Genomic DNA, 11,976 nt, shown 5'->3' on the forward strand with positions numbered 1-11,976 from the left:
CCAAATGACATGATCACGATCTGCTCATGATATTACCTCTTGAAAAAGACACCAACAAAGTGCCGAAACGTTGGAAAAACATCAAACCTATGTCTTGATAAATTTCTCTGAAGACTGCCCTGCCAAATATCAATAGTTAAAGAAAACTTCAATAAAGTTACTAAATTTGGTGAAAACTTATAGAGACGCAAAAAGCTATGATCATTTTAGTGAATTATGTAGTGCTGAAAATGAACTAAACCCTAGAGGGGTTATTATTTAACAGAGCCTTCAAATCAGGCGAAGGGTGTAGAGAAAGCAGACTTATTATGAGCACCCCTCGGAACGACACCGAACGCGGTGCTTTCGTCTTCGGCTCGCACCGATGAGCACGATGCCAGCAAACCTTGCATAATTTCGTTCTCCGTAACTTTCTATCTTATAATTTTGCTTTGTGTACGTGACTGAGCCATTAAATACTTCCGTGTTCGGCATTTTCAAATCAGGCGAAGAAATAAAATCCGGAAAATTGTCCTCACACCAAGCCTGTGTAGCTTTCGCCTGGTGAGACGGTGTAGAATCTGGTTGGAAGCAATATGGTGCATTCTTCTAGTGTTTTTTTTTATTGATGATGGGAAGCAAATGCTTCTTCAAAACATTATCGATATAATATGTAGAGTTGATTGTAACACTAAGTTCAATGAACAGCAATGGAACCTTAAAATATTTGGAGAAACATCCCCATACCCCAAGTGAAGAAATGTATAGATTCTTGATGTTGAACTATTGGAAAATTGAAAATAATGAACCTACGTTTTATAGGTCGGACTCGATTAGATAGAGATAGAGACGCCAACATATTTCCATTACATTTAATCGAATCCTCTATATAGGGTAATTTGCCACACCTAACGCAGGAACTATCAGTTTTTCTTATCCCTCGGGTGAACTATTACGTTACTTAAAACGAAATTTGTCTTGTAAACAAAATGACCTTTCAGTAAAACATTTGGTATGTTTTCATAGCCTGAATTATCGCATATATTAAGCAGTTTGAGTTTTTGTCCAAAAGCATACATACCCAATTATTGCCCACTTGATTAACGTCCTTTGCCTAATATTGCACACGTTCAATCCAATTGTTGCACAGCAAAAAAAAACGAAATTAGGAGAAATACCAAGCACATAAAATTGACATATAAGGAAGAACTCTTTAAAAACAGATTTACCAATTATAAGTACCGTACCGTTACCATTTTGTCACCTATTTGATTTCAATTATCACCGAACAACGGTTTACAAAATCTTCATTTTTTAGAGTAGGTACAAATTATTGCATTGAATATTATTGAATAATTAAAATTAATTAATATAATTTTGTTTCCCAGTATCTTTCCTTTTTCAAATTTAAACGTAGTTTTAGGTTTTTGGTTGAGATTTTGTTTTTTCAAAAGCAAAGTTTTTCTATTTTTTACATCCGAGCGTATAAGGGAATCCTCGATTTTTAAGTTCTTTTAGCAACAAGATAACTTTCTCCTCTTCCTTTAATAGAGGCAGAACCATTTATTGTTTTGCGTTATAATTTTCGTTTCTTAAGAATTTCTCATTACAAACTTCCGCACACATTGTTCCGCTAATCGACTGTGGATTAGGTATACGGATATTATATGATCGCAGTGGTCAAATCTTCCGACAAAAAAAAAATAAAGATCTACGGATATTATTTCCTATTCACGAAAATTGTTACACGCCGGTAATATCATTAGGCTTTCGCGGATTTAGTCTCCAGAGAAATAGACAATTATTGGTATTGTTTTAATCAGACATCCAAATAGTGGTAAAATTTGAATAAAAGTTGAATTAAGTAAAAATGGTAAAGTAGGACCTAGCAATGTGCAAGAAATGGACAAAATATTCATTTTTTCCTATTATTAATGTGATATGACGATATCACTATTCTTTTCTATTTCCTTTCGTAGCTTTCTTTTAGCAGATTATTAGTCAACGGTTTTTTTTGTCGTTCTAACCACAAGCAAGCTAGCAGATGTTTCATTCTGAACATCTGTCATTTTTAAGCGCTATTTGAGTAGGGTTAACGGAGCGCACGCGCTGTTTCCTTTTAGGGATGTAAAGCCATAAATTAAACCCATGCGCAAAAGCATAGGGGTTTAATTATAGTAGCAGTAGGGGAATAATGTATATTCACCCCAATAGAATGTTTAGGCAACTAGGGTGGAACCCTAGTAGAAAACCGTTAGACCGTTAGATTAGAAATGTTACTAGGGGAGAACCCCTACAAAGAGGGCTACGAAAGGGACGCACAGTGGAAAATTAAATAAATAGACTGTCTTGCCTTCGGGACAGGGTTCAGAATTTAAAAAGTAGTCTTGGTTGCTACATGTAGTGAATACCACACGCCACATTAACCACTATGTATTAGAACACAAAAATAGGAACATATGGTTATTTATTTAATCAAATATTATGAATGCGGATATTTTGAAAAGTATAGAAAGTAATACGGGGAAAATTTGCTTTTTGTTCAGATCTAAAAGCTTAAATTCGATGAGTGATTTCTTAATCCAAACTGTAAGCTTTCGACGTATTTTGGCTTTACTAAGAGTTGGATTTTATGAGGTAATTTTTTTATTCCAAATATTTGTTTCCTAACAATCATGTTTACACATATTTGAAGGTAATGACATATATTTGTGTTTTGATTGTTTGGAGTGCTGCGATAATATAGATAATTGTTAGATATTATTCAAAAACCGAGAAGTGGGCAAGAATTGGGTGGAGAGCAACAATTGGCAAACTACCCTAATCGAATCAAGAAAAAAATTTTTTTCATTGTTTTATTTCCATAACTTTGTGTGTTTTTACCTTTGTTATACTATAACAAATGAGAAAACAATAATAATCTTTTATATCTTCATAAAAGCATGTTTTCATCCTTAAAAGGACGGTGTCTGGTAATTGATACAACTATTAGAAATATCGGCTTTCTTCTCACTTTTCTTGGGCAATACAACAGCTTGAATGTTTAGCAAAACACCTCTAGTAACTCCGAAGAAAAGTTTGTTCATTTCTCCGTCGCTACGGACAGCCAGCTGCAGATTGGTCTTCTCGTCACCGCACAATCTGCCCGCCTGCGTGCGGATAAGTCCTAAATTCCAGCTGCGCAATTACTACTGCTGATTTATGGGCGCACGTAATTTTTCTTTGACAGCAAAAGGTGAACGGCTCACTGGTAACTGATCTTTGGTTCAGACTGAATTTGAAATGCTCCATTTTATTCAACGTAGATGATAGAATGAAGGACCACGAAAAATATGCGGGACCGATTCTTGTCGCTTGCTCTGGTAAGCCGAGGTAAGCCGGCGAACAGCAAACGCTACCTGAGCTACTGCCAACATCTTACTGTTTTACTGTTACTGACATTTTTTTAACTTTTTCGCGGTCAAACGTAAACTCTATTTTGATTAAAGCAGAGGAGCGTTTGGTGCGAAAAATCTTAGACTGAATACTGGGAAAGTTTCGATTTGCGACTAAAAATATATTGGGTTAGTTTGTGGCAGTGGGACTCCAACCCACAATTTCTCGTTGGAGTCCCACTGCCACAAACTAACCCAATATATTTTTAGCCGCAAATTGAAACTTTCCCAGTATTCAGTCTAAGATTTTTCGCACCAAACGCTCCTATGCTTTAATAAAACAAACATCTCACTGGCATGTGTGGACGCGACAAAGGAAAAAGCATCAAGGGCAAGCGAAAATCACGCTCGAGTCGTGCACGTCTACAGTTCCCGGTCAGTCGTATTCATCGGCTGCTGAGGAAAGGAAACTATTGAAGCTGGAGCTGGCTGCCGTGATGGAATAATTAACCGCGGAAGTGCTGCTCACAACAAAAAGACCAGAATTATCCCACGACGCTTGCAGGTGGCCACCTGGACTGGCATTTCATCGTGACTGTTTTTGGCATTGTCAAAACTGGTGCTCAGTTCTAGAGGATCTATAGCCCCGGAACTGGAACTTTATTATGAATTCCTAAGAAATGTATTAATTTTCAATTCAATTACTTCTTTAATTCCTTTTCGCATATTTTTGTTTTTAAATGATTAATTATGAATAACTCTCATATTCGAAACCAATTTGCTAAAATTACATTACATACGCACCATATTCAGTTTATTATTTTTTTTGGAAAGGAAATTTAATCACACCCAATCTCCCAGCGCATAATTACATTATTTTACCCGTAGTAATTTAAATTCAACATCGGTCCTTACTACGTTTCCAAGTACCACTTCGTGACAGCCATCAGCAGCTGAACGAAGTGCAACCGTTCATGAACAAAAATTTTCTATTCAACTCTACCAAAACTCAACACTGGAACGTCAAATGACCCGAAACGAAGAAAGCATCTCTCTGCCTTACTGCAAGTGCACTTGCCACATCCCACCGGCACACTCAGACGCACACACACAAAGGTGTGTGTGTATGTAGGCACATACATTCTTTCCATACATTAACTATACAAAGGTGCAGACGTTCAGAGTGTATGAAAAAGACGATAATCACCGCCCAGTGGAGCCCGCCCGATTTGTGCAGCAGGACGACGCGACTGCGACCATTTACTTTTTACACGTAGTGGCAATAAAAAAAAGCCGCGCGTCTCCACTACCAGCAATCAACGCTGAATGGAGGAGACTCCATACTTTTCAACGATTCAAGTTCATTGCTCGGATAGTATGTATATACATCGCTTCTTCACGGCAGCAAGCCATCTTCCTACAATCTACATGCCAGTAAAACGAGCTGTAACAGGCTGATAGCAGGGTAGAGGGACGCGGCGACCGTCACCCTTCACGGGAGAGCCCGAGCAAGCCCGAGAAAGTTTTTCCAATTAAATTTTACTACTGCCATTCCAACTCTCTCGGGAGACACCGTCAAAATTTGCGCCATTTTAAAAAGTGACTTTCCTCGGTACGCTTGATGTTTCAAAATTGTCCCTTTGCTTGCTGCTGGTAACAAGGAGTCACAGGGACGGAGGGCGCATGGGGGTGACAAGCAGGCAAGCAAAGTAGCAGACTCGTTTTGTAGATATGGCCATCATAATACTGTGCTTTGCCTGGTTGGAAATGGAAATCGTTTGTAGGGGAGGCGGTTCTGTTAGACTGATAAAACTAGCCCCAAAGACATACCGCAAACAAAACATTTTCGGTTGATGTTGCTCCTGCTTATGCTGATGTGAGGGCGGGTGCTGTTGGTTGGGGGTCAGGTACGGGCCGAGTGGAGAAAGAAATTATCGTCACATTATCGTTCAATTTTAGGACGGACCAACCAAAATGGTAGGGTGCCGATGCCGAGCGAGAAAGTTAGGGGTGGCTAACAAACGGGAATGATTCTCAAGTCGTACGCTATAGACGGATATGAAGAAGAATGAAGTCCATTAAGCTGTGCCCCTTTTGTCGATTGAAAGGGGCGGGGTGGAAAGGGGAAAAGTGAGTGGCTCTCTTGTTGCTCCTTTGCTGTGTTTGAAAAGTGTTGAAAGTGCGAAAATGCTTCAGTCTTTGAGATAACGGCTATAAAACAGTCATTAAAAATATATTTACTTTTTGAAAATTCCTCTAGGCTCGGGTTCGGCAGCAGCGGTTCAGATGAGGGCCACCCACAGTTTGAATGGCCTCGAGGTACAACGTGAAGCGGCGCCGGGGTGGATGGGATAACCAGAGGGAGACACGAGCGGGGTGGGGCAATCTTTTCTCTAAAAGTTTTATCAGTACTTAATCGTTTGTCGTTTCAGCCGATGTCCCCGGGTCGAGTTTAGACGATCAGTTGCGCCGGCGGCTCGGCTGGCTGCTGGCTGATGGTGTGCTTCGGGGGGGAGGTTGTTTGTTTTGATACAAAGCTTTTAGGCGGATTATTAAGGTGTCACATTTCTTTCGGATTTTGAGAAGCCTTTCAGAAGATGATACCGGAAGTTTGAACGCGCTGAGCACGGCTACCGGCGGCAGGATGATTAAAACGTGTCATAAAATTGTTTTACACTAATACTTGGGAAACTTCAAGAAGGGTGGAGAGAATATTATTTTTTGCTAGATTGGAAAACTTTTTGCTAAGTGTTTTTAAATCCTTAAATATGGGTAATGGCTCGTTCGTGACTCTGGTTTAAACCATTCGTCAGTGCAAATTGATTTTATCGGCCGATGCATTGAAAGTGCTTCTATTCAATATATTATTCAAATTTTTGGTAGTTGTCCAAATTATTATAACAATTATTATCATGGCATAGCTCCCAGTTAACAACTGAAAATAAAATCATTCTTTTAAGAAAGATAAAATTGACAATCTTGGATGACTTTTCTTTTTCTCAAATGTAGAAACTCAAATGGTAAAAATTGTATGATTTTCTCTCAATTTGTACCATATGTATTTTGACAAACTTTTGTATAATTTCTAATCTGGGCGTTCAAAAATCAAGGAAGTTACTAAAAATTTAAAACGGATTTACGCGAAAGATAGTTCCGATAGTTAAGTTTTATCACGGTCGCCATGTAAGACGGATTTCACGCCAACTCGTCTAGGGCAGTCTATGACTGGCAGCACCCTATCAGAATTCAATGAAACTTTATGTGTGTAAAGAGTTCATGTAAATAAGCAACTTTTGCATAAACAAATTAAGGTGAAATTAGTCGTCATCGATTCTGCAAATTTCAAAAGTTGTTTTCTTGTTTGAAACAAAAGTTCTGTTCATGAAAATATATTCGCTGTGTTCAGATTTTGGCAAGAATATGGATATGAGAAGGTAAAAAGAGAAACAAACGGAAGCAGTTTAGGAAACCGGAATGTTAAAATAAGACAAGCAAATGGAAATAAAGCATGAAGGTCTATGCCTAGGGCGACGAACGAGAGGCTCGCGTAGAACTACGAATGCAGGTTTAATTCAAATTTGACATTTTGCAAATGTTTGTCACGCAAATTTTTAATTTACTGTATTGTAATAAATACTCCAAAATATTCCTATAAATTTGATACAAAAAGACAGGTTTAAATTTCTTAAAGGTCCGTGCTCTGTACATCAATTTTATCCGTTTCTTAGAATTTATAGTTCCTCTAAGAGTTTCATAAAAAAATGATGATGATGGTCCCAACTCATACCCCTACAGCGGTTTGAGCAGGACGATTTATCGTTATCATCAGAGATAATCACACTTGACAGCACAACAGTCCTGGTTAGCTTTTCTAAGTTTTTTTGCTGATGTATACATTCTAGAATACTTCGATCATCATTAGCAGAAATGTTACTGATGTTACTTCCATTTAGGAACCATGATTAGAATGAATTATGTAAAACCTTATATATTAAAATGCATTTCTGTTTGTCTGTCCGTATGTTCCATACAGAATCGGGAACCACTGAACTACTACTCCTAAGAAACTACTGAATTACTGAATTGGCATGCAGGGATTCTTAGTGCCGGGAAAGGTTCTTATAATAGTCAGTGACTCCTCGCCCCCTAAGAGGAGGTAAGAATTTTTTCTGTAGTGAATTGAGACCCCTCCCCTATTTCGGAAGGAGGCTTCATATATTAAAATACAAATTTGCTCATAACTCGAGAATTAATCAAGCAAATGGAACCAAATATGGCACCCTCTTAAAGGGGAGATGGGTCATAACTCGCTTTCTAAAGAGGAGAAGGGTCTCAATTCACCAAAGAAAAAAATCTTGCCTCCAAAACCACTTATATGTCAAATTTGGTTCCATTTGCTTGATTAGTTCTCGAGTTATGAGGAAATTTGTTTTTCATTTGTATAGGAGCCCCCCCCCTCCTAAAATGGGAAGGGATCCTAATTCACCATAGTCCTTATCCCCCTACCACAGGGGTGAGGGGTCTCAAACCATCATTAAAAAAAATCCTGCCTCCAAAACCCCCCACTTGCCAAATTTGGTTTCATTTGCTTGATTACTTTTCGAGTTATGAGGAAATTTGTATTTCATTTGTATCGGATCCTCCCCTCCTAAAAGGAAGAGGGGTCCTAATTCATCATAGAAAAAATTCATTCCTCCAAAAACACCCACTTGCCAAATATGGTTCCATTTGATTAATTAATTCTCGAGTTATGAGGAAATTTGTATTTCATTTGTATAGGAGCCCCCCTCCTAAAGTACGGAGAGGTTTCAATTCACCATAGAAAAAATTCTTGTCTCCAAAAACACCCACGTGTCAAATTTTGTTCCATTTGCTTGATTAGTTCTCGAATTATGAGGAAATTTGTATTTCATGTGTATGGAAGCCCCCTGTCTTAAAAGAGAGAGAGGTCATTATTCCCCTTCTAAATAGGGCAGGGGTCTCAATTCACCATAGAAAAAAATTGCCTACAAAAACACCCACACACTAAATTTGGTTCCATTTGCTTGATTAGTTCTCGAGTTATAAGGAAATTTGCATTTCATTTGTATGGGAGCCCCTCCTTCTAAAAAGATAAGGGGTCTCAATTCATCATAGAAAAAAATCTTGTCTCCAAAAACACCCATATGTAAATTTATTTTCCATTTGCTTGATTAACTCTCGAGTTATGCAGAAATTTATGTTTCATTTGTATGGGAGCCCCCCTCTTAGTGGGAGGAGGGGTCTCATAAACCATCATAAAACCCTTCCCTGGCCTCAAAAACCCTTATATGCAAATTTTCACGCCGATCGGTTCAGTAGTTTTCGATTCTATAAGGAACATAAAGCAGACAGAAATCCATTTTTTAGGCATAGATTTGTATGGGAGCCCCCCCTCTTAGTGGGGGGAAGGGACTTTTGCCATCTTTTTTTCCATTTGCTTGATTAACTCTCGAGTTATGCAGAAATTTATGTTTCATTTGTATGGGAGCCCCCCTCTTAGTGGGAGGAGGGGTCTCATAAACCATCATAAAACCCTTCCGTAGCCTCAAAAACCCCTGCATGCAAATTTTCACGCCGATCGGCTCAGTACTTTTCGATTCTAAAAGGAACATAGGGACAGACAGACAGACAGAAATCCTTTTTTATAGGTATAGATTTATTTACTTATCATTATTTTACAAATAAACTTTTTAAGATAACATGTCATTTATTATTTAGTTAATATAATTAACTAAAGTTAATTAGTTAATATAATTAATTAAGTTAATATAAACTTTATACAACGAAGAAGCTCATTCTCTGAAAACTATCGAACATTTTTGCTTTTATTTAATGGTTATTACACCAGTTATAATTAGTTGGAAAAACTTATTTCTGTTGCCTAACAGAAAGACCCTATTCAAAGTTAATATTTCTAAAACTTGCAGCTCAAGTGCATGTTTTCTCTCAATATTTAAGCCACTCCGCAAAACTAAAAACATTCTACCATTAATTTTAATCGTTCAACTTTCGCCGAAATCGTTTGAAATATCAGTTCTTAAAAGTTCTAATTACTGACAATCAGTTATTCACGTCAAACAAACAATTGCCTCTTGGCAGAAAAAAAATGTCCTGCCACAGCACGATTAAGCAGCCCAACATATATACAATTTCTCTACATTTCAACTTACCTTATGCATCGGCGTCCCCCAGAAGTCGTTGAGGAAAACATTTTTGATGGACGAATGCGGCCGCAGGTCCCGATTTTCCTTAATTGCACTAATGTCGTCGAACACGAAGCCACAGTTCAGACTGTTATGGTAGCACAGCACGCACGTCAGGGCAATCAGGGCCCCGTACAGGTGGTGAGACGACATTTTTCTTTTCCTTCAACAAGCCGGTAGCTTCGCGCTCAATTTACTTTTCGACGTTCTCTCTCTATATATATTAGGTAAGCCTGGTTTTGCTTCCTGGTATTCACACACTCTGCCAATAATAACTTCTTTCTTAACTTTTCTTTTATTTTTTTTTTTTTTCCAATATATCAATTATTGGCGGCAGAAGGAGCTGAAGGACCTTCTGTTTCAGCGCAAATCGGACTACAAAGCAGAGGAATCAAATGATGCCTATCGCTCTTCTCGGGTGACGGCGGAAATTGAATTTCGATCATAATTTGACATTGGAAACTTTGTGCACCGGGGCTGCTGGGGAGATTATTTTGGAGCAAACAAACACACGCGCGCCCGCCGCCGCGACAGTCAATCGAACGACCGACCCGGAGACGACAACGACGACGACGACGACGAACTGCACCACCAAAAATACTCCGACCGGAAATGGGTGGTATCTGTGAATGAAAGAAAGCAGACAGAGGAAAGAAATCGGATTAGGTTTATAATACATAAAATATTAAAATCTTCTTCAATCATTCTTTTTTTTTGTGGGGCCAAAGTTAGAGGCAATTTGTTGTCAGAAGAAACAGAAAATCGTCAACCTGTCAGTTGGGATGTTCGAAAAAAGTTCAGTTCACGTCGAAAAATGAATCACTGGATTGATTAGAGAAATTTTCCCTCACTGGAAAAAATGTACTTAAATATTAGAACATCTCCACGTTTTTGCTAAACAATAACTTTATCTCGCAACCACATTTTTCGAATCATTTTTGACATCCGGATCAGGTTTGACAAGACATACCGCTCACACCGTCAAAAATCCGAAATAAAGCAACGGAAACTTCCCCCGACAGAGTGAGTGCACACATAGTCAAACCGAACGAACGAAGAAAAGTTGAACTTTTCGAAGCGTAAAACATACAGAATATCATAGCAGAAGACAAGAACTCCAAACAAACTGGCATTCAACTTCGTAGGAGTCGGAATGAATAATGACTTTCGCCGGCTTCTTCAGCAGCCAGATTCCTGTCCAATAGCTACGAGCATAGCGGAGCGGCAACTGGGATTCTTGTTGAATGTTCAGTTCCGGATTCGGAATTTCCGAAGGGAGCAGTGTTGGGCGTGACTGGGTATTTGTATTTTATTTTGTTCTCTTTGTTTCTTCATCATTTGAAGCAACCGCAGCGCAGCTCAGCTCAGCTCACCTCACATCACGGTGCTACCCTTTTCAGTCCGGGGTTTAGCCGACATCGGTGTTGACAATTTTCCCCAAGCTGTGGCCAGGCTTTTCCTCACTTTAAGCCATGAGCTGGCAAAACCGAACCGAGGTTAAACTTTTGCTTTGTTAGCTTGATTTTTATTTTTCCTCTAACCGTTCGTCTCTGTGTGGTTTTATGTTAGCCAAGCAGCTGTCGCTGCACGCTTTCTTCCTTCCGGTTGCCGACGACGTCCCGGTTTAGAACCAACCGGAGAACGCGAGTGTCATGTCTGCAGCTGTTCCGTGGCACCCCCACACCGGAATCGATGATGATGGCCTACTGGCACTGGAAAGTGGACGGACAAACTAACTAAGTTTGATGCTGTAGCAAACTCCGACTGTAGGAAACGGTTAAGTGTTTAGCCCCACAGACTAGACAGGAAAAAGTCGATCGCCTGATGACGATTTACGCCATAAAGAGTGTCGATTTATGGAGTGTCGTGTCGAGTATTGCATTTATGAGGAAACTTTTACTAGCTTTTTGATGAGATCATCTGTGATGGTAAAAAAATGTTCTAAAGTTTTTCTCTTGGCACCATGTTTTCCCATAATGTAGTTGATTGGGAGTAAAATATTCGCTCAATAAAGTGGATCGATGGTAAAAGCAGTGCCTAAATATTTCTTATGAGTAAATTACTGAACAGCACTGAATTTAAAACAAAATGTTAGGTACGACACTAATCTCTATTTTTTCGTTTTTCTTTTACCATTTCTCGTTTCAATATTCTTATCCTTTGCACTTGCATTTTTTATCACGTTTCGTTTTATAAATTTTTTTTTCTCATGCTTTTTCAAAACTATCCATACGGACCACCTCCATTCAGATTTAAAGAGTAGAGCTCTGCTTCATGTATATTGTTTTTATGCATTTTGTGTCAAGAGACCTGTTATCAACTATCAAATATTTCTAACCCGAAAAGAAAACTTAACTCTTCTAGAGAAAATATTTGGCTCTGAAACAAATACACTCAGA

General features: G+C 38.7%; 1 protein-coding gene across 1 annotated transcript in view; it reads right to left on the reverse strand.

Annotated features, from left to right (window-relative positions):
* The window catches only part of LOC128735253 (protein O-mannosyl-transferase Tmtc3-like), a 450,482-nt gene extending 440,752 nt beyond the window's left edge, over positions 1–9,730 (reverse strand). Inside the window, exon 1 of the mRNA XM_053829747.1 lies at positions 9,545–9,730. Within this exon, the coding sequence (XP_053685722.1) occupies positions 9,545–9,730 (186 nt within the window). The remainder of the gene's footprint in view (positions 1–9,544) is intronic.
* Between the last annotated feature and the right edge of the window lie 2,246 nt (positions 9,731–11,976).

The sequence above is a fragment of the Sabethes cyaneus genome, chromosome 2 (assembly GCF_943734655.1).
Source record: "Sabethes cyaneus chromosome 2, idSabCyanKW18_F2, whole genome shotgun sequence".
Lineage (NCBI taxonomy): Eukaryota > Metazoa > Arthropoda > Insecta > Diptera > Culicidae > Sabethes > Sabethes cyaneus.